Source organism: Cherax quadricarinatus, chromosome 15, assembly GCF_038502225.1.
Source record: "Cherax quadricarinatus isolate ZL_2023a chromosome 15, ASM3850222v1, whole genome shotgun sequence".
NCBI lineage: Eukaryota > Metazoa > Arthropoda > Malacostraca > Decapoda > Parastacidae > Cherax > Cherax quadricarinatus.
In genome coordinates this window covers 35,384,206-35,410,274 of record NC_091306.1, presented here as the reverse complement: position 1 = coordinate 35,410,274, position 26,069 = coordinate 35,384,206, and the positions used below count along the sequence as shown (strand labels likewise).

Below are 26,069 nucleotides of genomic sequence, written 5' to 3'. Positions count from 1 at the left end.
CAGGGGTTCAGGTGTGGTACAGGGGTTCAGGTGTGGTACAGGGGTTCAGGTGTGGTGCAGGGGGTTCAGGTGTGGTACAGGGGTTCAGGTGTGGTACAGGGGTTCAGGTGTGGTACAGGGGTTCAGGTGTGGTGCAGGGGGTTCAGGTGTGGTACAGGGGTTCAGGTGTGGTGCAGGGGGTTCAGGTGTGGTACAGGGGTTCAGGTGTGGTACAGGGGTTCAGGTGTGGTACAGGGGTTCAGGTGTGGTACAGGGGTTCAGGTGTGGTGCAGGGGTTCAGGTGTGGTGCAGGGGTTCAGGTGTGGTGCAGGGGGTTCAGGTGTGGTACAGGGGTTCAGGTGTGGTGCAGGGGGTTCAGGTGTGGTACAGGGGTTCAGGTGTGGTACAGGGGTTCAGGTGTGGTACAGGGGTTCAGGTGTGGTGCAGGGGTTCAGGTGTGGTGCAGGGGGTTCAGGTGTGGTGCAGGGGTTCAGGCGTGGTGCAGGGGTTTAGGTGTGGTGCAGTGGTTCAGGTGTGGTGCAGTGGTTCAGGTGTGGTGCAGGGGTTCAGGTGTGGTGCAGTGGTTCAGGTGTGGTGCAGTGGTTCAGGTGTGGTACAGGGGTTCGGGTGTGGTGTAGGGGTTCCGGTGTGGTACAGGGGTTCAATTGTTGTGCTGTGGTTCAGGTGTGGTACAGGGGTTCAAGTGTGGTGCAGGACTTCTGGTGTGGTACAGGGGTTCAAGTGTGGTGCAGGGTTTCAAGTGTGATGGAAGGGGTTCAGGTGTGGTGCATGGGTTGAGAAGTGGTGCAGGGGTTCAGGTGTAGTGCAGAGGTTCAGGTATGGTGCTAAGGTTTAGATGTGTAGGGGTTCAGGTGTGGTACAGGGGTTCAGGTATGGTGCAAGGGTTCAGGTGTGGTGAAGGGGGTTCAGGTATTCTTCAGGGGTTCAGGTATGGGGCAGGGGGTTGAGGTGTGGTGCAGGGGTTGAGGTGTGGTGCAGGGGTTGAGGTGTGGTGCAGGGGTTGAGGTGTGGTGCAGGGGTTCAGGCATGGTGCAGGGGTTCAGGTGGGGGAGTGCCACCTGTCTCTCCCAGTTTCAATTCTGCATTACACCTTGTTTACTCAACTTGTTGGTCTAAAATGCTACAATGTTTGAACAGCGTCAGTTTGTGCGTGTTACGGCAGCAGAGAGCCTCAACACTAGACCAACACGTCCTCTGCCCACACGACAACAGCAGCTCCAGAGTTTATCCTCTGATTCGTTTGATGTCTTGATTATTGGTGGTGGAGCCACAGGGGCTGGTTGTGCCCTTGATGCTGTCTCCAGGGGACTGAAAACAGCTCTGGTGGAGATGGATGACTTTGCATCAGGAACATCTTCAAGGTAATGTGTTTTATTCTCTGTTTTATTTTATATTCAAAACCATTACTTTTAACTTTAAAATAATCAATGTGCTGAAGTGTCTTACTTTCTTTGTTTTACTTTTATATTCAGTAGCTCCATTATTTTTAGATTTAAAATAATTACCTTAGTTCATATGTTCATATTTGTTAGTGGTTTAACATCAGTTGCTTTTTGTTTTTTAATAATTGTAACAGCTATTTCTCTACGTACCCCTTATGAATGCAATTATCGATCCTGATATCAACCTCTTATTGAACTGCACACATAATCCAAACAGTAATTGCCATTACTACACTGCTAGTCAGGCTAATACCCTTCTCAGTGTCAGCAAGAACATTACAGTCTTCAACTATAATGTTAGATCATTGAGTAAACACTATGATGACCTCTTTGCATTACTGAAGTCTCTAAATGCTACTATAACTTTCATTATACTTACTGAAACATGGCTCAGACAAGATTTGACAGATATATTTACCATACATGGTTACACAGCCATGCATAACTGCAGGCCTGTTCAATCAGGGGGAGGCACTGCCATCTATTACTCTGATGAACTAGAATGTATGAAATCAACTAATGTACGGGACGAAAATGGAGATTATATAATGGCTAAATTCATTTCAAAAACACATAAGAAACCTATAACAGTTGGTGCAGTTTACAGACTACCACACTCAAATACTTACACTTTTAGCGGTAACCTTAGAAATGTGATAATCGAGTCAGAGTTGAATAAACACCATCTGATACTAGCAGGAGATTTCATCATAAACCTCATCCAAGCAGCTGACCCTCCAGTAGCTGATTTCACAAATACTATGACCAACAGCTTGTTGCTACCCCCTATAACGAAGCCAACAAGAATTTCTGAGACAAGTGCCTCATTACTTGACCATATCTGGACCAACACGATATCCCCACTACAAGCAGGTATAATCACAGACAACACCTCAGACCACTACCCTACCTTTCTCATAACCAACTTATCTAAACTGCCTCAAGAAACAAGAAAGATCTCATTTCGCCTGCATGATGAGACATCGATAAACAACCTAAAACTAGCACTAGGTGCCATTGATTGGCAGAGAGAGCCAGCTGACAGTAATAATATTGATACAGATGTCAAATTTTTTTCACATAAAACCCTAAACCTCTATGACAAGCATTGTCCAATCAAAATGAAACAGATCACAGAAAAGAGGCTAAACAGCCCATGGCTAACAAAAAGTATCCTCAAATCTATTAATAAAAAACACCAAATTGAAAAACAGTTCAGATTAGGCTTAATTACTAAAGAATTTACTAAAAGATACACATCAATACTAACAAAACTAACACGTAAATCAAAGCAAATGTATTATGAAAATAGATTTAGTGAAATGAAAGGTGACATGAAAAGTACCTGGCAAACCCTCTCCAAAATTATGGGCTTAAGGAAACCATCTGGAAATAGAGAGATAAACTTAACTAAACCAGATGAACCTCACATACAGCCTATAGACACGGCCGACAAATTTAATGTCTTCTTCTAGCTCCAATGCCCAGCCGAGTGAGTACCTCACTGGCAACTATCCAAATACTCTATTTCTAGCTCCAACTAATTCCACTGAAGTCTCACTCATCATTAAATCATTAAAGAACAAAGCTGCACATGAACTGTCACTCATTATTGCAACAATGTTTAACCCGTAAACGGTTGAAACGTATATATACGTTTTTTCAACATTTGAAAGTATGTAAAAAAAGTAGATCTTATTTTTTTTACATTTGAAAACGTGTAAAAAACTTTGATCTACTTTTTTTTTTGTTATATTTGAAAATGTGTAAAAAAAAGTAGATCTACTTGGACCATTTATGGTTAACAAATCTGTAGCATGCTCAACCTTCTCATCTATACTCAAGACAGCAAGGGTCACCCCAATCCACAAAGGAGGTGAATGAACTGATTTGAACAACTATAGATCCATATCAAACTTGCCCTTACTTTCCAAGATATTTGAAAAAATAATACACAAGCGACTTTACTCCTACCTTACAACCAACAACATATTTAACCCCTGCCAGTTTGGGTTTAGACCAAAAAAAAGTACGAATGATGCTATTATACAACTGCTTGAACTAATACACACAGCTCTCGATAAAAATGAATATCCTCTGGGGTTCTTTATCGACCTACGAGAAGCGTTTTATGCAGTCGACCACAATGTCTTGCACCTCAAACTGAATCATTACGGCATCAGAGGACATTCTCTTGACTACCTAAAATCCTATCTTAATGACAGAAACCAGTATGTACATGCAAATGGAGTCAACTCTGCTATCCAACCTGTAGCTGTAGGAGTACCCCAGGGTAGTGTCCTAGGCCCACTCCTCTTTCTCATCTACATCAATGATCTCCCCAATGCATCCCAACTCCTTAAACCAGTTCTATTCGCAGATGACACTACACATGCCTACTCCCATTCAGACCCATCTGTACTTAGAAACACTGTAAACAATGAACTCCTAAAGATATATACCTGGATGATGACCAACAAATGCACTCTCAACATAGACAAAACATACTTCATTCTAATTGGCATCAGAGCCTCAAATATCTAACATAACATATTGCTCAATGGTTACCCTATATGAAGACACATGGAGGGCAAATTTCTAGGTCTTCTCCTTGACTGTAATCTTAAATTTCAGTCCCATACCCATCACATAGCCAAGAAAATTTCCAAATCAATAGGAATTCTTTCCAAGATACGATACTATGTACCACAAGCGACTCTCCTAACCTTGTACCACTCTCTAATATGTCCTTATCTCACCTATGGTGTTTGTGCCTGGGGCTCAACCACAGCCAACCAACTTAGACCCTTAATACTCCAACAAAAGCCGCTGTGCAGGTGATAACCAGCTCCTGTGCTAGACAGCACACTCACCATTTTTCAAAAGACTCAACTTGCTAAATATACAAGACATACACTCTTTTTATTGTGCCTACTACATATACAGAACATTAAACTCCACTGTAAACCCTCCCCTAAAACTCCTTGACAGTTACAACAGAATGCACAGCCACAATACAAGGCATAAGGCACTTTTCAACATCCCCCGAGTCAGTCTCTCACTATGCAAGAACGCTATGCACATAAAAGATCCGAAGATCTGGAACTCACTACCGGAACAGGTCAGGGATCCCCTGACAGCTTATAAATTAAAGACTATGTTAAAAAATCATCTTATCTCACAATATTAGCCAAATCAACCAAGACATCTGCTAACTAGTTTTATTATGTGACCTCTAGGCTCTTAATTCTGCCAATCCATAAAATAATCTGCTAATTAATTTTATTATGTGACCTCCTGGCTTTTAATTCTGCCATTCCACAAAATATTACCACCTGCATCATTACTTGTGAGGTAGATTTTGTGTGCAATTTCAAGATTATTTTACTGAACCCTACTCTACTTTACTACCTCTCACTTGTATTAAGTTTAAATAAGATTGTAAAACAGTTAACTATTATTACTTGTCTAGTTTTAAGTATAGTTACTATGTACTATTATCTTATCTAGTTTTAATTAGTTACAATGTATTAGGATTATTTTGCCTGTAATGCCTGAGCATGATAGTGGCTATCTTTGTACTTAGCAAATCAAAATTGTAATTACACATTGTAACCCTTACAAAGAAATAATCTTCATTTTACTTTACTTTACTAATGGTGGACTAGTTTTGCTGAATTATGCAATAACTAACAATGTGTTATGTAAAATAGAGTCACAATATCATGGGTGAAACAGTTCACCATTAAACCTGCACTCAGGAGAGGAACCTTATGACAGTATTTCAGTCCATCCTAGACCATTGTGGCTTGACAGTCGTCCAGACCAGACCAAAATGTTGCCATGAAGTGTTGCCAAAAAATCTGCCTAAGTGTGGATTTTTCATTGAAACATTATGTACTACCATGTATAGTTTATATTACGTCAGTGTTGATGTGCAGTGATTTAGTTTAATATCTTTATCATGCACTCCATACCCATCCTGTGGGTGGTAGTCAAAAGTTTAATTGTCTCATATACAGAATCAAACTATTTTTGTCTCCACAGTTGCATGGTTTCATGCATGGTAGGAAGTTTGCATCATTGCATAGCCACTTTTCTCACCCTGCACACTGACAGCTCATACACTACCTTCCTTGACCTTAAATCTGCTTTTGATGTAGCTAAAAGGCATGTAGTCATTAGTGAACTTGCCAAAATGGATGTTGGAGGATAGCTTCTCCACTGGATTAAAGGCTACCTGTCCAACAGAAAGTCTTCTGTGTTATTCCAGGGGCATAGAAGTATAACTAAAGACTTTGAAGTGAGAACCCTACAGGGAGGTGTGCTCGGTCCCACCCTATTCAATATTCGGATGATCGCAGTTTGCGCAGGTTATGTTCCTGAAAACTGTGCTATTAATGATTTCTGTGACTTATTGAATTCAATTCAATTCAATTCAAAGTTTATTCTCTATAAAGATTACAATGTTGAATTTACAGAATTTGGTTGTTGTGTGGTTTACATGTAGTTAAATAATGATTACAGAGTGTACCACTAGAACGCCTAGCATGGCTAGGCATTTCGGGCAGACTTAGTTTAATTTTTTATTTTAAAATATTACAAATTATGAGGTAAGTTGGTATTATGGCTAAGTGACTAAATACTAGTTTGTGAGTTTAGCAATGTGAATGCTTTTGTTTTGGCACAGTACATAGTTATAGGGACTTATAGGGTTGCATTCTTCAGACTCCTGAAAGAGAGATTAAAAAGAATTGTCATAAAAATAGTAGTTTTTCTTATCTAACATTTTCGATGATGATGATGCTCTGTGAGGTTCAGACACTGAAGAGAAAGTACATTAGCCCCAAAAATAGTTACATTAATATTTTACATTATTTGTTACTTACCTTCAAGTTGAACTGAGGATACTTAATATGTTGGAGTGAGGGAAGAAGCTAGCTGTGAATCTATTCCCCATTCTTTTTACTTTGTCACACTGAGGATTACTCAGTGCACAAGCCCTTATCTTTACCTCATTGTCACAAATTGACTGAATTGTTGATTAACACCAAACACTCATGCCATTTCCACGATGCATGCACCACCCTTCAGCATCTCGGTTACCTCCATATTTTGTGTAATAGGTATAGTTCCATGCTTATACAGTGGACCCCCGCATAGTGAACGCCTTGCATAGCGAACATTCCGCATAGCGAACGCTTTGATCGCTAAAATTTTGCCCCGCATAGTAGACAAAAACCCGCTCAGCGAACTTCGTCCGAGACGCGTCCAATGTGCGGCCTCGGCCAGCCTCACATGTGCCGCCTGTCCCATTGTTTACCAGCTAGCCTCCGCGGTAACATTCAAGCATACACTCGGAATATTTCGTATTATTACAGTGTTTTCGGTTCTGTTTGTTGAAAATAAGTGACCATGGGCCCCAAGAAAGCTTCTAGTGCCAACCCTGTGGTAAAAAGGGTGAGAATTAGTATGGAAATTAAGAAAGATTTTGAAGGGTTAGGGGCTAACCCTGAGAAGCCTATGCCAGTTGTGGAATCCATTGTGCCTACTTCAAAAATTAAGGAAATGTGTGCACAGTGGGTTGAACTGCAAACCTTTATGGATGAAAATCACCCTGACACAGCTGTTGCAAGGCGTGCTGGTGACTATTTCAATGACAATGTTATGGCCCATTTTAGACAAATCGTAAAGGAACGGGAGGTACAGAGCTCTATGGACAGAAAGAAGTCCAGTGACTCTGAAGCTGGTCCTAGTGGCATTAAAAGAAGAAGGGAAGTAACCCCGGAAAAGGACTTGCCTCCTCAAGTGTTAATGGAAGGGGATTCCCCTTCTAAACACTAACACTCTCTCTCCCCTCCTCCCATCCCATCAATCATCACCAGATCTTCAATAAAAGTAAGTGTCATGTAATTGTGCATGCCTTTTTCAGTTTGTGTGTACTAAAATTAACATTTTTTTGTGGTAAAAAAAATTTTTTTTCATACTTTTGGGTGTCTTGCACGGATTAATTTTATTTCCATTATTTCTTATGGGGAAAATTAATTCGCATAGCGAACATTTCGCATAACGACCAGCCCTCTTGCACGGATTAAGTTCGCTATGCGGGGGTCCACTGTACTTATTCTTTGCTTTACCAGCTTCACTTGCACTTTAGAAGCCATGATAAATATCTAGAGATGAGTTGGGCAATGAAAAGAAGGAAAAAACAGCAATATGCACTTGGGCTAAAATCATGTGGTATGTGTCCAGTTACACTGACCTGCATCAGAAGCTGGTTTGTTTCTAGCCCATCACCTTCCCCCATAGTGCTAAGATTTAGATTTTACCACCAAAGTGGCTAGTTTATTGTGCACCCCATATCCATCCTGTGGACGGTAGCGCAAGAGCATATGGATACACAAAAGGCCTAGAAACTAGGCCCCAAAAGGGTTAACAGGTGTACATTTAGATTTATATCTACATATCTACAGGGGTCGTCCTCGAAAGGGTTGGAGAGAGGGGGTAAAGGAGGTTTTGTGGGCGAGGGGCTTGGACTAACAGCAAGTGTGCATGAGCGTGTGAGATAGGAGTGAATGGAGACAAATGGTACTTGGGACCTGACGATCTGTTGGAGTGTGAGCAGGGTAATATTTAGTGAAGGGATTCAGGGAAACCGGTTATTTTCATATAGTCAGACTTGAGCCCTGGAAATGGGAAGTACAATGCCTCCACTTTGAAGGAGGGGTTCGGGATATTAGCAGTTTGGAGGGATATGTTGTGTATCTTTATATGTATATGCTTCTAAACTGTTGTATTCTGAGCACCTCTGCAAAAACAGTGATTATGTGTGAGTGTGGTGAAAGTGTTGAATAATGATGAAAGTATTTTCTTTTTGGGGATTTCTTTCTTTTTTGGGTCACCCTGCCTCGGTGGGAGATGGCCGACTTGTTGAAAAAAAAAAAAAAATCTGCAGTTCACTTACCTGTTACAAGCAAATTTAGGGAATTTGCTTAGTATATCTGGTATCTTATTTTCATTAATAAGATATCTTGACATGTCACATAGGTTATTATACTGTCTGTCTCTGTATTCCTCAATAAGTGGACAATTAAGCACATAGTGTTCAAGAGAGTGACCATATGCCTGATCACATAATTTACATTTAGTTTGATCATCATCTGTGTGTCTCCCAAACTGCCAGAAGTACTTGTAACCAAGCCTAAGCCTGGCCACTACAACATCAGTCAGTCTGTTCACATTGCAAGTTGCTCCATAAACATACTTATCTATGTTCATGTTATCATAGTGGGTTATAGATCTACTCAGGCTTCTAACTGCATTCCTATAACATTCATTTTCATTATTTACTTCTCTCCTAATATTATTCCTAATGTTAGACACAGATATACCAAAGTTGTATTCTGCATTCTCCTTCAGGCTACTCTTCTTGGCTAACATATCAATTTTATAATAATAATAATAATAATAATCTTTATTTACTACAAGTACATGTACATGGTATACAGTCCTACCTGACAACAATGACATACTACTACATAGAAAGCCACTTGTTATGCTGAGCATCTCGGGCAAATTAGGTCAGTGTCCCAGGATGCGACCCACACCAGTCGACTAACATCCAGGTACCCATTTTACTGATGGGTGAACATAGACAACAGGTGGAAAGAAACACGCCCAATGTTTCTACTCTGGCTGGGAATCGAACCCAGGCCCTCGCCGTGTGAAGCGAGAGCGTTAACCACCAGGCCACCAGAGCCAATCCAATGTGTGATGTGATCCATAGCAATTGTGCATTAATTCCTTTTTCCTGGACTTTTGAGTATCTATACATGGCTTCTCCAATGAACATATTGTTGGAGTCATTATATGAGTCAAGAGCCTTCAATGATGACATAGAATCAGTAATGATGATAGAGTCAAGCTCAGTGTCATAAGTTAGCTTTAGTGCCATTAAGATTGCAAACAATTCAGTTTGCAGTGTAGACGCCCAGTTGTTAATTCTTATGCCTTGGTCAACAAATTTATTATTGTTCTTAACTAGTTTTATGGTAGTTTTATGGTAGTTTTATGGTTTTATGGTAATTTTAGGTAGTAGGCTGGTAGACAGCAACCACCCAGGGAGGTACCACTGTCCTGCCAAGTGAGTGTAAAACGTAAGCCTGTAATTGTTTTACGTGATTTATTTATTTATTTATTTATTTAATTTGAACATGATACAGAGAAGTACAAGGAATACAATTTTTAAAGTGCAGCATGCCAAAGCCTCTTGTATGCAGAGCATTATGGGCAGGCTTAAAATTAACTTAAGATTAACCCTTTGACTGTCGCGACCGTATATATACGTCTTACGAGGTACCGTGTTTGACGTATATATACTCATAAATTCTAGCGGCTTCAAATCAAGCAGGAGAAAGCTGGTAGGCCCACATGTGAGAGAATGGGTCTGTATGGTCAGTGTGCACCATATAAAAAAAATCCTGGAGCATGCAGTGCATAATGAGAAAAAAAAAACTCCGACCGTTTTTTAATTAAAATGCCGAATTTGTGGTCTATTTTCGTATAGTGTATATGGTTATATTCTCGTTTTCTTGGTCTCGTTTGATAGAATGGGAAACATATTATAGAAATAGAGGTGATTTTGATTGATTTTACTATAAAAAGAACCTAGAAATGGAGCTCAAAGTAGGGGAAATGTTTGATTTTTGCCAATGTTCAAAAGTAAACAAATGATGCCATTGTCCAATAAATGTCCAACTAGCCATTCTAATATGCAGTCATGAATGGGTTGATGTTATTTATACAATTATTACAGTATTGCAGTAGTCTGCATAATAGTAAGTCTTCTATTTTTTGTTTGAATAAAAATTCAAAATAGAAAGCAAGAGTAATATCAGATATCAGAGGGGCCTAGAGACATGACTGATGAACAAAGAAAATGTTATTTTAGAGCCAGGAATGTCTGCATTGTTCATTCTGGACCTTATTTTGAAATTGTCATATTTTTTGATTTTCGTGAAACTGGCCAAATTGCAAATTTCTGACCACATTATTAGGTAGTTGAAATCGGTAAATGGGCAGTTTCTTGTACTCAGTCGATAGAAAAAATGGAGTTCTAAAGAAATAGCTATGAGTTTGGGCGACTGGAACAGTGGAATTAACCGAAAATAGGGCTCAAAGTGGGCGAAATCGCCGATTTGTAAACAGGGCCGAGGTCGCTAACTTCGCGAGAGCATAATTCCGTCAGTTTTCCATCAAATTTCGTTTTTATTGGTGTCATTATAATCGGGAAAAGATTCTCTATCATTTCATAAGAAAAAATAATTTTTTTTTTTTAAATTTTGCGACACCAGGAGACACCTCAGGATTGGGGGTTGCGACAGTCAAAGGGTTAACTAAGCAATGATATATTCAGTGGTACAAAAATTATTGTAAAACAGATAACAATTTAGTACAAATGAGTATTACAAAGACAGGTCATATGGTCATTTACTGTGTTGCTGTGCATTCAGTAGAATGGAGTATTCTGTTAGGTAATGAAGTTAAATAGTAACAAAGTTTGATTGGGTCACAGGTTGACATTTATGAGATACAGTAATGAGATACATATATGGGATACAATTTATGAGATACAATTATTCAGTATTTATTTAGTTGTGGGTGAGTAAGTGATTTTTGAGAAGAGACTTGAATTTATAAACAGACAGTGTTTCTTTTATATTCACAGGTAATGAATTCCAGATTTTAGGGCCTATTATGTGCATTGAGTTTTTGCATAGCGTGCGATGGACACGAACATCAAAGAGTGATCTGTGTCTTGTGTTATGGTCATGTGTTCTGTTGAGGTTCGTAAGGAGATGTTTGAGGGGAGGGTTTATGTCAGAGTTAAGTGTTCTATGTATGTAGTAGGTGCAGTAAGTATGGATGTTTTGTATTGTGAGTAGGTTAAGAGTTTTGAATATTGGTGGAGTGTGCTGTCTGTAGTGGGAATTTGTTATCATTCTGACTGCAGCCTTTTGTTGGGTGATTAGTGGTCTGAGATGGTTTATTGTTGTTGAGCCCTATGCACAAATTCCATAGGTGAGATAGGGGTAAATAAGTGAGTGATATATGACCAGGAGGGCTGACTGTGGAGCATAGTACCATATATTCGATAGTATGCCTACGGTCTTGGAAAATTTTGGGGGAAATTTGTTGTATATGTGTTTGAAATTTGAGTCTATTATCAAGGTGGATTCCTAGGAATTTTCCCTCTGTGAGTTTTGTGATAGGTGATCCATTTATCATTATGTTAAGAGACACATCTGCAGCTCTGTTACCAAACTGAATGTAGTAGGTTTTGTCAATGTTTAGAGTAAGTTTGTTGGTCCTCATCCAGGTTGATATTTTCTGGAATTCGGTATTTACAGTATTGGCTAGCATAACTGGGCTCGGGTGAGAGTAGACGTATGTAGTGTCATCTGCAAATAGTGTGGGTTTGAGTAGTTGCGATGCATTTGGTAGGTCATTTATGTATATGAGAAAGAGAAGAGGGCCTAGGACACTTCCCTGTGGGACACCAACTGTAATTGGCTGTGCAGAAGAGTATGCCCCATTTGTGTACACACATTGGCTTCTGTTGCTGAGGTATGACTTTAGGTAGTTGAGGGGGTGCCCTCTTATACCATAGTGCGACAATTTTATGTGGAGCAAGTCGTGGTCAACTGTATCGAAAGCTTTACGTAAATCAATGAAGATCCCCAGTGGGACTTCTTTTTTCTCTATTGCTGTATAAATATGTTCTAGCATGTGGATAATAGCATCATTAGTATTTTTATTAGGCCTGAACCCAAATTGACAGGGGTTGAGTATGTTGTGAGAGATGAGGTAAGAATAGATATGCTTATGGATTAATTTTTCAAAGATTTTAGAGAGAGGGTGTAAGTTGGATAATGGCCTATAGTTATTCAAGTCTGTGTGGTCTCCTCCTTTATGAATCGGGGTGACCCTTGCTATTTTGAGAACTGTAGGAAAGGTAGAGGATTCAGTGGATTTGTTAAAGAGTGTTGCAATGACTGGTGATAGCACCTGTGACACTTTTTTGTATATAATGGGTGGTAAGGTATTTAAATCTCCTGTCTTGTTTTTTAGTTTGTTGATAATAAGGGAGACTTCAGTTGGGTTAGTCGGAGCTAGGAACAGCGTGTTCGGGTAGTTGCCAGTGAGGTAATCATTGGGTGGGGTATCTGAGCTTGGGATTTTATTGGCAAGGTTTTTTCCTATAGTGAAGAAGAAATCATTGAGTCTGTTTGCTGTTTCAGTAGGTGGGAATTGGGATTCATCTGGTTTTGTTAATTCAATTTTGCTATTTTGTGTTATCTTTTTTGTTCCTAGTATTTCTGATAGGGTTTTCCAGGTCTTTTTTATGTCACCTCGTAAGTTGGATAATCTGCTCCCATAATACAATTTTTTAGCCCTTCTTATTAGGCTGGTTAGGATTGACGAGTAACGTTTTGTTTGGTCTCTGGTTATGTGGCCCATTCTGTACTGTTTTTCGTATAGGTGCTTTGTATCTGTGGATTTGAGGATACTGGGTGTTAGCCAGGGACTGTTCAGTCTCTTTGCAGTCATCTGTTTAGTTTTTTTAGGGCAGTGCTTGTTATAGAGGTATTGGGTCTTTTTTAGAAAATTATTAATACATTCGTCAATATCTGTATAGATTTCTAGCTCAGTGTGCCAGTCAATGTTTGTCACTGCTGCTGTGAAGTTATTGATAGCTGCCTCATTGTGGAGTCTGAAAGTGACTTTAGTAGTGTCTAGGGGTAATTTGCCAAGGTTTGTTATGAGGAAGGTAGGGTAATGGTCTGTGGTATTATCTGTGATTATGCCTGATCTTAAGGGGGATATGGTGTTGGTCCAGATGTGGTCTAGTAGGGAAACACTAGTCTCTGTAACTCTTGTAGGTTTTGTTACTGTTGGTAGCAACATGCAGTTACTCATTGTGTTTGTGAATTCAGTAACATGTGGGTCTTGGTCTTGTAGGAGATTTATATTGAAGTCACCTGAGAGTAGTAAGTGATCTTTGTTCATGCGTGCATCAGTTATCATACTTCCTAGGTTTTGACTAAATTGGCTAATGTTTGATTGTGGAACTCTGTAGATGTTTATCACTGTGAGAGGTTTTTGTAGGTATTTGGATTTGAATTTAGCTATTATATATTCCCCATGTTCATCCCTTGTGCAAGTATTAGTGATACATTCTAGTTGGTCTGAGTAGTATATAGCTGTGCCACCCCCTTTTTGATCTGGCCTACAGTTCTGTATGGCTGTGTAACCAGGAATGGCATAGACATCTGTAGTATCAGGCTTTAGCCAGGTTTTGGTGAGAGTAATGATGGACATACTGGCATGCAGGGAATTTAGTAATGCTATGAGATCATCGCAATGTTTGCTTAAAGATCTGATATTGTAGTTAAAGACAGTTATGTTGTTGTTGGCTCTGAGAAGTGCCTTTGATAAATCTGCTGTGTAGTAATTACAGTTACTGTTTGATTCATTTAAGTCATTAGATAAGAGGTTGGTATCAGGATCAATGCTAGTTATCATAAGATTTATAGTGAATCTATAGTTAGAATTAAGTACAGTGGACCCCCGGTTTACGATATTATTTCATTCCAGAAGTATGTTCAGGTGCCAGTACTGACCGAATTTGTTCCGATAAGGAATATTGTGAATTAGATTAGTCCATTTCAGACCCCCAAACATACACATACAAACGCACTTACATAAATGCACTTACATAATTGGTCGCATTGGGAGCTGATCGTAAACCGGGGGTCCACTGTATAAGACAAAGTAAATATTCTAAAGCTATAAAATAGCACCTGAATTATTTTAACAAATGTAAAAAAAATATGAGCTAAGGTAGCTCTTTAAAGCTAAAATAAATGAGGCAATATAAAAGGGACTAAAATAATTTGTGGTGAACAAAAAAGTGGTAATTAAATAAATTAATATAATGGCAAAATAATGAGCTTATTACACTTTAGCACCTGAGAATAGCACCTTGATTATTTTAACAATTGTGAATACAGTGGACCCCCGGTTAACGATATTTTTTCACTCCATAAGTATGTTCAGGTGCCAATACTGACCGAATTTATTCCCATAAGGAATATTGTGAAGTAGATTAGTCCATTTCAGACCCCTAAACATACACGTACAAACGCACTTACATAAATACACTTACATAATTGGTCATATTCGGAGGTAATCGTTATGCGGGGGTCCACTGTATATGAACTAAGGTTGTTATATAAGGCTAAAATAAAAGAGAAAAAATATAAGGGACTAAATTAAGTAATGGTAAACAAAGTTAAAATGACAGATAGTCACTGTGATATAATATTGATTTGGGAGTAAGATCTGATTTGTTATATATAATAAGTTGAGCAATATATTGTACTATAAAAAGTAAAAAAAAAATAATGTGAGGTAGTTGGTACTAGTTAGCAAAAGATAGTTAAGGGCCTTGAACAATGATATAGTTGAAATATACACTAACTGCACACACAATATAGTCACTAAGATATGAGAATAATCTTAGAGTAGGACTTATAATATAAACTTATAAGGTTGGAGTTGAATATACAAACTTGAAAATTTGGCAACAAAATGTTATGAAAAGTATAAAATAATGATTAATGTACAAAAGTAAAATTGACTGGTAGTAAATATGGTGTTTAATAAAATTTTAGTAAGTAATAATGATTATAAAAAAAGTGAAAAAGCAATGTTTATTTCATTCAATATTGCACTGGTAGTTATACTAGAGGTTATTTGGCAGTACAAGGTAATTAAGAGTACTCTAAGATAGTAAATGTGGTATTAAAACAGGTTATGGTAATTAGACAAGTGACTGAGAGTCGAAGATCAAAATGAATTTTTTATGAGAGAGCCACAAAATTTGATTAACACAAGCCTATCCGATGTTATCCTGACGCCAAATGACTTCGAACAGGCGATAAATGACATGCCCATGCACTCTGCCCCAGGGCCAGACTCATGGAACTCCGTGTTCATCAAGAACTGCAAGAAGCCCCTATCATGAGCCTTTTCCATCCTATGGAGAGGGAGCATGGACACGGGGGTCGTCCCACAGTTACTAAAAACAACAGACATATCCCCACTCCACAAAAGGGGCAGTAAAGCAACAGCAAAGAACTACAGACCAATAGCACTAACATCCCATATCATAAAAATCTTTGAAAGGGTCCTAAGAAGCAAGATCACCACCCATCTAGAAGCCCATCAGTTACACAACCCAGGGCAACATGGGTTTAGAACAGGTCGCTCCTGTCTGTCTCGACTATTGGATCACTACGACAAGGTCCTAAATGCACTAGAAGACAAAAAGAATGCAGATGTAATATATACAGACTTTGCAAAAGCCTTCGACAAGTGTGACCATGGCGTAATAGCGCACAAAATGCGTGCTAAAGGAATAACAGGAAAAGTCGGTCGATGGATCTATAATTTCCTCACTAACAGAACACAGAGAGTAGTCGCCAACAGAGTAAAGTCCGAGGCAGCTTCGGTGAAAAGCTCTGTTCCACAAGGCACAGTACTCGCTCCCATCTTGTTCCTCATCCTCATATCCGACATAGACAAGGATGTCAGCCACAGCACCGTGTCTTCCTTTGCAGATGACACTCGAATCTGCAAGACAGTGTCTTCCATTGCAGACACTGCAAGGCTCCAGGCGGACATCAACCAAATCTTTCAGTGGGCTGCAGAAAACAATATGAAGTTCAACGATGAGAAATTTCAATTACTCGGATATGGTAAACACGAGGAAATTAAATCTTCATCAGAGTACAAAACAAATTCTGGCCACAAAATAGAGCGAAACACCAACGTCAAAGACCTGGGAGTGATCATGTCGGAGGATCTCACCTTCAAGGACCATAACATTGTATCAATCGCATCTGCTAGAAAAATGACAGGATGGATAATGAGAACCTTCAAAACTAGGGAGGCCAAGCCCATGATGACACTCTTCAGGTCACTTGTTCTATCTAGGCTGAAATATTGCTGCACACTAACAGCACCTTTCAAGGCAAGTGAAATTGCTGACCTAGAAAATGTACAGAGAACCTTCACGGCACGCATAAAGGAGATAAAACACCTCAATTACTGGGAGCGCTTGAGGTTCCTAAACCTGTATTCCCTGGAACGCAGGTGGGAGAGATACATGATTATATACACCTGGAAAATCCTAGAGGGGCTAGTACCGAACTTGCACACGAAAATCACTCACTACGAAAGCAAAAGACTTGGCAGATGATGCAACATCCCCCCAATGAAAAGCAGGGGTGTCACTAGCACGTTAAGAGACCATACAATAAGTGTCAGGGGCCCAAGACTGTTCAACTTCCTCCCAGCATACATAAGGGTGATTACCAACAGACCCCTGGCAGTCTTCAAGCTGGCACTGGACAAGCACCTAAAGTCGGTTCCTGACCAGCCGGGCTGTGGCTCGTACGTTGGTTTGCGTGCAGCCAGCAGCAACAGCCTGGTTGATCAGGCTCTGATCCACCAGGAGGCCTGGTCACAGACCGGGCCGCGGGGGCGTTGACCCCCGGAACTCTCTCCAGGTAAACTCCAGGTAATGGTAATTAAATGATGTCAAAAATGTTAAGAGTAAATTGTACTGATAGTAAAAATGGTAATTCATTATTAATTTTAGTAAGTAATATCAATTAATAGTATTTAAAAAAATATGAGGTAGTAATATGGACAGAGAAAGTATCAATTCAGCTAATATTTAAGCAAACAATAGTAAATAAGAAAATTACATAAGGTGACTTATGCTTACTAGTAAAATCACAAAATGAGGTAGTTGATTATTTAATTACTAAGAGATTGTACTATGAAATTTGAACAATAATGGAGCAAAACATACACTACACTACGTAGGCTTTTAGGTTGGACATTGTTTAGTTATTCTCTGTAAGATTAGTATCCCTGAGAAATCATGATAGATCATTCTCGTTCGTGATTGTGTACAGTTGACCTACATTCGTTTTCCTAACTGGAATTTTCCCATCCCGTGTGAAGCATTGGTGTATTTTGTCATTATTCTCCCGCTTAAGTTTTCTGACTTTGTACAGGAGGTTCTGACGTTTTTTGGTAAGACACTCGTTTATGTATACCTCTTTCTTTACTTTTTTAGATGCAATTATTAAGTATTTTTTCCTGTCATGTGAGTGGAATCTAAGCATAACACTTTTTCTACCATGGGATCCTAGTAACCTGGCTTCCTTTATTTCTGACTCTGGTACAATAACACTTGTTTGGTCCTTTATGATCTGCAGAGTAATTTCTTTACTGTTTGTTTGGTTCATATCACTGGGAAAAAGTGGACTGTTAACTATTACTGCTTCCCATAGTTTATCTTGCTCAGTTTTATCTTCTTGGAGAGCAAAGTAGTCACCGAACTGGTTATCTAAGCTGTTCTTCCATTCTTTTACTGCTTCTTCAACCTTTGTATTAAGAGATATTATTTGTTCTGTATGGCTATCTATGACTGTTTGGATGGTCTTGCCATAGTTAGTCATTCCTGGTGTTGATAACTTTTGTTCAAGACTGAGGATTTTGTTCTCGAGTTGTGTCATCCTGGTGTCTTGTTTTGTTAGCATCTCTCGAAGATTCATATTTTCAATAACTAAGGTGGAGATGCATGACTTTAGGGTATCTTGATCGTTGGTCATACCTGAGAGAGTACTTGGTAGGTTGAATCCGGGGAAGAGAGGGGAGGATGGGCTGGTGGCAGCCATGTTTGTTGTTATTGTTGTGGTGTGGCTTTGAGCGGTGGTGAGAGGGGTGGTTGCTGGGCCGGCGTCCTCCTGGCTACACTTGTTGAATAATTGATATTTCGGTGTTTTCTGCTGCCCTTGGTGCTGTTTCCTCATAGATTGCACCTCATAATACTACAGGAATTGTTGTAGTTAAGAAGTTGTAGTTATACAAAGCTTAGGGTTACGTTGTTCAGTTGGCAGCGGGGTGTTGCTTTGGGTTTGAGGGCAGTCTTCCTTTTATCTCTATTATTTTTGATTTCTAGGTTTCACTGTTGATAATCCTTGGTCATTCTGGGTGCTACGTTGGGTAGTGCAGTTTTGCTTGTAACTAGGTCATCATACGAGCATTGGTGGCTCTGATAGTTGGAGAAAAGTACAGAGCTTGGAGGTCGCTGCTGTTGCTGCCTTTGAGGATTGCTGGTGTCTTTTGTCTGTCTCATAAATATGCAAGATTACAGGTACGTATTGCTACCTCTACTTACACTTAGGTCACACTTCACATACAAGTTTATTTATACACACTCATCTGAGTTTTCTATGATTTTATCTTAATAGTTCTTGTTCTTATTACTTTTCCTTTTATATCCATGGGGAAGTGGAATAAGAATCTTTCCTCCGTAAGCCGTGCGTGTTGTAAAAGTCAACTAAAATGCTGGAAATAATGCTGGTAACCCCTTTTCCTGTAATGATTACTAAAAAGAATAAGAAGAAAATTGTCAAAGTGGGATGTCTGAATGTGCGTGGATGTTGTGCGAATGATAAGAAAGAGATGATTGTGGATGTTATGAGTGAGAAGAAGCTGGATGTCCTGGCTTTAACCCTTTGACTGTTTTGGTCATATATATACGTGTTATGAGCCAGCGTTTCGGACGTATATACTACTCAATAATTCTAGCGGCTTCAAATCAAGCAGGAGAAAACTGGTAGGCCCACATGTGAGAGATGATTTTATTAGTTTCACGATGAAAACGACCTTGAAATTGAGCTCAAAGTAGCAGAAATGTTCGATTTTTAGCAATGTTCAAGAGTAAGCAAATCGCACCACACATCCAATACACGTCAACTGGGGAGTCTAATATTCTTTTGCTAATGCACTGATATTATTTATACCATTTTTACAATAATGCAGTAGTCTGTATAACAGTAAATTTTGTATTTTTTTATATGAATAAAAAATCAAAATAGAGTGCAATAGCAATGTAAGAGGGGCCTAGAGACATGACTAATGAACAGAGGATATGTTATTTTAGTGCCAAGAATGTCTACATTGTTTATTCTGGACCCTATTTTGAAATTGGCATCTTTTTTAATTTGCGTGAAATTGGCGAAATTGTCAATTTCTGACCACTTTATTGGATAGTTCAAATCGGTAAATGGACAGTTTCTTGCACTCAATTGATAGGAAAATTGAAGTTCTAAAGAAATAGCTATGTGTTTGGTCAACTGGAATAACGGAATTGGCCAAAAACAGGGTTCAAAGTCGACAAAATTGCCGATCCGTATATGTCACTGTTACAAAAAATGCGATATCTAATAAGCATAGAGATCTCCAGTGAATGCTAGAAAGGACTGCCCTTCTAGCATCCAGCCTGTTACTGGGTTTTTGTAACAAGTAGTCAGTATCCTCGTCCAATTATCCATTAGAATTCAATAATATTCAATAGTGCTTCAGGATTACAACTGGTAGGCTACTAACTAAAGAAATTAAAATTTAATAAATTTATTAATAAAAATAAAATTGTCTAGGCGTATATTATCAAAGTAAATTAAAGTAATCAATTGAATATAATATAGGATACAAGTTCCTACACTTCTCTCATGTACAGTAGTATTGTGCTGAAGGCACATATCACATCTTTATGGCTTTTAAGTACCGTCTGGTACATTGTTAGCAATTAACCCTTTGACTGTTTCAGGCCCCTTTCTGAAACTGTCATTCTATGTCACTCAATTTTTGAAAAAAAAAAAATTATTTTTTCTTATGAAATGATAGAGAATCTTTTCCCAGTGATAATGACACCAAAAGTTCGAAATTTGGTCAAAAACTCATGGAATTATGCTCCCGCGAAGTTAGCGGTCTCGGCGACATATGCGTATTGGCGATTTCGCCGACTTTGAGCCCTATTTTCAGCCAATTCCATTGTTCCAGTTGACCAAACTCATAGCTATTTCTTTAGAACTCCATTTTATCTATCAGCTGAGTACAAGAAACCTCCCATTTACTAATTTGGACTACCCAATATGGTGGTCAGAAATTGGCAATTTGGCCAGTTTCACGTAAACTTAAAAAGATGCCAATTTCAAAATAGGGTCCAGAATAAACAAGGTAGACATTCGTGGCACTAAAATAACATATGCTCTGTTCATTAGTCACATCTCTAGGCCCCTCTTTTATTATTATTGCTTTCTATTTTGATTTTTTATTCATACAAAAAAATACAAAATTTACTGTTATGCAGACTACTGCATTATTGTAAAAATGGTATAAATAATATCAGTGCACTAGTGAAAGAATATTAGACTCCCCAGTTGACGTGTATTGGACGTGTGGTGTGATTTATTTACTCCTGAACATTGGTAAAAATCGAACATTTCCGCTACTTTGAGCTCAGTTTCAAGGTCGTTTTCATCGTCAAAGTAATGAAAATCATCTTTATTTCTGTAATATGTTTTCCATTTTATCACCTAAGACCATGAAAACGCGAATACAACGATAAATACTATACGAAAATACACCTCAAAGTCTGCGTTTTATTCCAAAAAAGATCAGTTTTTTTTCTCATTACGCAATGTGTGCTGCAGGATTTTTTTTATGTGGTGCACACTGACCACACAGACCCATTCTCTCACATGTGGGCCTACCAGCTTTCTCCCGCTTGATTTGAAGCCGCTAGAATTATTGAGTATATATACGTCAGAAACATTGGCTCGTAAGACATATTTATACGTCGAAAACAGTCAAAGGGTTAATAACATAATACAAATACATGTATACACAAGTAAGTTTGTGTGTATGTGTGTAAGTGCTCTAAGTAGTTTGCTGTGTCTCAAGACTTGACTAGACTTAACCAGTGACTGACTAAAAGTCCTCACATAAACTAACTTCTTGACCAACCTGGCAATCAGAACAGCTTGCTTGAACAATAAAGTGACTGATAAGCCGAACAGCAATATAACAAGCAACAGCGACACAGTATCAGGAACAAGGAAATAATATAACGACACTAAGTAGGGACCATCTGCAGATTCTCCACAAAAGTCACAAAACTCCCATACTACTGAATCTAAGTTCAGCATTAGAAAATCCCCGACTGTGACAGTACACAGATACCAGTACAAATTAGGTCAGAAGCTACAGCTCAGGGCCTGAGTTTCTCAGAGTGTCTGTGACACACAACCTCAGTACAACATTGAAAATCACTAAGTCTAGGCCATGTTCTGTGAACAGAGTTACACAGAACCAACAACAAGAAAGCGACAGACATTCTTCCAACAAGGGCCAGCAAGGGAGAGGAGTGTGTGACATCTTGTTAGGAGAACGTCCAACCGACAAGAGAGGGCGAGTCGAAGGAAGACCGTCTCACCCAGGTGAGGTGTGATCACCCCCCCCCCCCCCCCGACCACGTGACTCTCTGTGGACTGCTGCTGCCCAGCAACACAGAAGCCGGCAGCGTAACGAGCAACGAGCGGAGCGATAGTTAGACAATGCTGTCAGCTACTTAACACTCGAACTATGAGCACTGAATAATATATAAAATGTTACATCCTACCTAATAAATATAACTAAGTCAAATAATATAAAGCAATATATTTACGATTTAGCTATTATCGCAGATATAAGCAATATAAAATTATATGAACAGGTAATATACATTATATACATTGTGACCCATTCAGGGGTTGCAACAGTCACCAAGACCGTTAACTTCGCGGGAGCGTAATTCTGTGAGTTTTCAACCAAATTTCGTACTTTTGGTGTCATTACCTTCGGGAAAAGATTCTCTATCATTTCATAAGAAAAAATAATTTTTTTTTCCAAAAATTTTGAGACAGAATGACAGTTTCAGAAAGGGGCCTGTGACTGTCAAAGGGTTAAGTGAAACAAAGCTGATGGGGGTGGGAGAGTTTCAGTGGAGAGAAATAAATGGGATTAGGTCAGGGGTTTCAAATAGAGTTAGAGCTCTAGAAGGAGTAGCAGTAATGTTGAAGGATAAGCTGTGACAGGAAAAGAAGGAGTATAAATGTATTAATTCAAGGATTATATGGAGTAAAATAAATGTTGGATGTGAAAAGTGGGTTAAAGTAAGAGTATATGCACCTGAAGAAGAGAGAAGTGTAGAGGAGAGAGAGAGATTTTGGGAAATGTTGAGTGAATGCATGGGGAATTTTGAACCAATTGTGAGAATACGTGTGGTTAGGGATTTCAATGCTAAACTGGGTAAAAATGCTGTGGAGGGAGTAGTAGGTAAATTTTGGGTGCCAGGGGTAAATGAAAATGTGGATCCTTTAACCCCTTCAGGGTTTCGGCCATACTAGTACGGCTTACACACTAGGGTTTTTGACGTACTAGTATGCCTAAATTCTGGCGCCCTCAAATCTAGTGAGGGAAAGTTGGTAGGCCTACATATGAAAGAATGGGTCTATGTGGTCAGTGTGTGCAGTATAAAAAAATCCTGCAGCACACAGTGCATAACGAGAAAAAAAAGCTTTGACCGTGTTTTTGGATTAAAACAGCGACTTTGCACTGTATTTTCGTATGGTATTTATTGTTGTATTATAGTTTTCGTGGTCTCATTCTATAGAATGGAAGACATATTACAGAAATTGAGATGATTTTGACTGATTTTATAATGAAAAGTACCTTGAAATTGAGCTCAAAGTAGCAGAAATGTTTGATTTTTACCAAAGTTCAAAAGTAAATAAATCATGCTAAGCGTCCAATACACGTCAACTGGTGAGTCTAATATTCTTTCACAAGTACACCGATATTATTTATACCATTTTTTACACTAAGGCAGTAGTCTGCATAACAGTAAATCTTCTGTTTTTTGTGAGTATAAAAATTCAAAGTGGAAAGCAAAAGAATGTAAGAGGGGTATTGGGACATGACTAATGAACAGAGGAAATGTCATTTTAGTGCCAGGAATGTCTTTCTTGTTTATTCTGGACCCTATTTGGAAATTGGCATCTTTTGAAATTTGTGTGAAATTGGCATAATTGCTAAATTCTGACCACTGTATTGGATAGTTGAAATCGGTAAATGGGTGGTTTCTTGCACTCATTCGATAGAAAAAAATGGAGTTCTAGCAAAATATTCATGATTTTTGTCGACTAGTACAGTAGAATTGGCCGAAAATAGGGCTCAAAGTGGGCAAAATCGCCGATGCATAAACATCATCGAGACCGCTAACTTCGCTAGAGCATAATTCCGTAAGTTTTCTATCAAATTTCATACTTTTGGTGTCATTATGATTGGGAAAAGATTCTCTATCTTTTCATAAGAAAAAATAATTTTTTTTTTTGAAATTCGGGCGACCCTGAGAACAAGTCTCTGAGAGGGCCTGTTGACCCTGAAAGGGTTAATTGAGCTATGTGTAGAAAGAGGTTTGGTAATAAGTAATACATATTTTATGAAAAAGAGGATAAATAAATATACAAGGTATGATATAGCACGTAATGAAAGTAGTTTGTTAGATTACGTATTGGTGGATAATGTATTGGATTATGTTTTTTTTTTTATTATCACACTGGCCGATTCCCACCAAGGCAGGGTGGCCCAAAAAAGAAAAACTTTCACCATCATTCACTCCATCACTGTCTTGCCAGAAGGGTGCTTTACACTACAGTTTTTAAACTGCAGCATTAACACCCCTCCTTCAGAGTGCAGGCACTGTACTTCCCATCTCCAGGACTCAAGTCCGGCCTGCCGGTTTCCCTGAATCCCTTCATAAATGTTACTTTGCTCACACTCCAACAGCACGTCAAGTATTGGTGGATTATGTATTGGTGGATAAAAGACATGCAAAAACCCCTCACAGTCATAAACATCTACAGAGTACCACAGTCAAACATTTACCACTTAAGTGAAAAATTAGGGAATTTGATAACTGATGCACATATGAACAAAGACCACCTAGTACAAACAGGAGATTTCAACATAAATCTACTACATGACCAGGACCCACACGTAACTGAATTCACAAACACTATGAGCAACTGCTTGTTGCTACCAACAATATCAAAACCTACAAGAATCTCCCAGAATAATACTATCTCTTTATTGGACCACATCTGGACTAACACCATATCTCCTTTAAAATCAGGCATAATCACAGACAACACCACGGACCACTTCCCTACCTTTCTCATAACCAACCTAGGTAACTGCCCCAAGACACTGCTAAAGTTACCTTCAGACTGCATAATGAAACAGCTGTGAATAACTTTATAACAGCTATGAATAATGTCGACTGGCATAATGAGCTTGAAACATATACAGACACTAATGAATGTATTAATAATTTTATAAAAAGAACCCACTACCTCTATAACAAGCATTGCCCTAAAAAAACTAAGCAGCTCACAGCAAAGAGACTAGACCCTGGCTAACACCCACCATCCTCAAATCCATTAACCCAAAGCACCAATATGAAAAACAGTACAGAATGGGTCAAATAACTAGAGACCACCAGTCTAAACGTTACTTGTCAACCCTTACCAGCCTGATAAGAAGGTGTAAAAACTTGTATTATGAAAACAGATCACAAAACATCAAATGTGATGTAAAAAAGACCTGGAAAACCCTATCTGAAATTCTAGGAACTAAAAGGATATCCAAAAACAAAACAATCAATTTAACAAAATCAGACGAACCCCTACTCCCACCAACTGAAACAGCAAACAGACTCCATGTTTTCTTCTCCACCATAGGAAAGAATCTAGCAAGCAAAATCCCAAACTCAAACAGCAGTCCATCAGACTACCTTACAGGCACCTACCCACATACACTATTCCTAGCTCCACCCAACCCAACAGAGGTCTCGCTCATCATCAACACCCTTAACCCTTTGAGGGTCAACAGGCCCTCTCCGAAACTCGTTCTCAGGGTCAGCCAAATTTCAAAAAAAAAAAAAATTATTTTTTCTTATGAAAAAATAGATTTTTTTTTTTCTAAACATTATAGGCTAAACAAAAAAATTTTAACGTCAATACTTACCGAGATATGGAGGCATGAAATTTGCAAAAATTGAACAACATATGGTAACATCGCCGACTGCCGTCACCCGGTATTTTTCTATTTACTTTTTTATGTACTATTTTCAATTATGAGTAACTTTTATGGCCTCTGAGGCCAACATGATCAGTATTTTGTAAGTTATTTCTTTTTCAATACTACACAATAAGGGCATAAACACTGTTGTCATTATTTTGTTTACAGAAAATATTTACACAAACAAATGATATGAAATGTTGTTTATTACTATTTTTCTATATTTTATATACACATATACAGTCACAGGGAATGTTTCTAGAAGTTCTGCAGCCTGTGGAAGTCTTTGAAACATGGTGTCATGCACAGTGGAGTTTTACACTCCTCACACATAAAACGAGTGTCTCTGCGTTGTTGTGTGCGTTTTTTTGTATGTGCACAGACGTAACACCTCTTCTGAGCCTTTTTCTTCAAAGCAGTAGCAGGCAGTTTTACCAGGAAGTGATCACCATGCTTCAGACGAGCAGGTAATTGTTGATAATTTGGTGGGCGGTCAATTGCAGGTGCTGTTCCTTGGTA

At 38.8% G+C, this 26,069-nt stretch overlaps 1 protein-coding gene across 6 annotated transcripts in view; it reads left to right on the top strand.

Moving 5' to 3' along the window:
* The window catches only part of Gpo1 (glycerophosphate oxidase 1), a 188,494-nt gene that overhangs the window by 107,641 nt on the left and 54,784 nt on the right, over window positions 1-26,069 (top strand). For all 6 annotated transcript variants that reach the window (XM_070085280.1, XM_070085279.1, XM_070085283.1 and 3 more), the window contains one exon: window positions 1,138-1,361. In XM_070085280.1, the coding sequence (XP_069941381.1) occupies window positions 1,138-1,361 (224 nt within the window). The remainder of the gene's footprint in view (window positions 1-1,137; window positions 1,362-26,069) is intronic.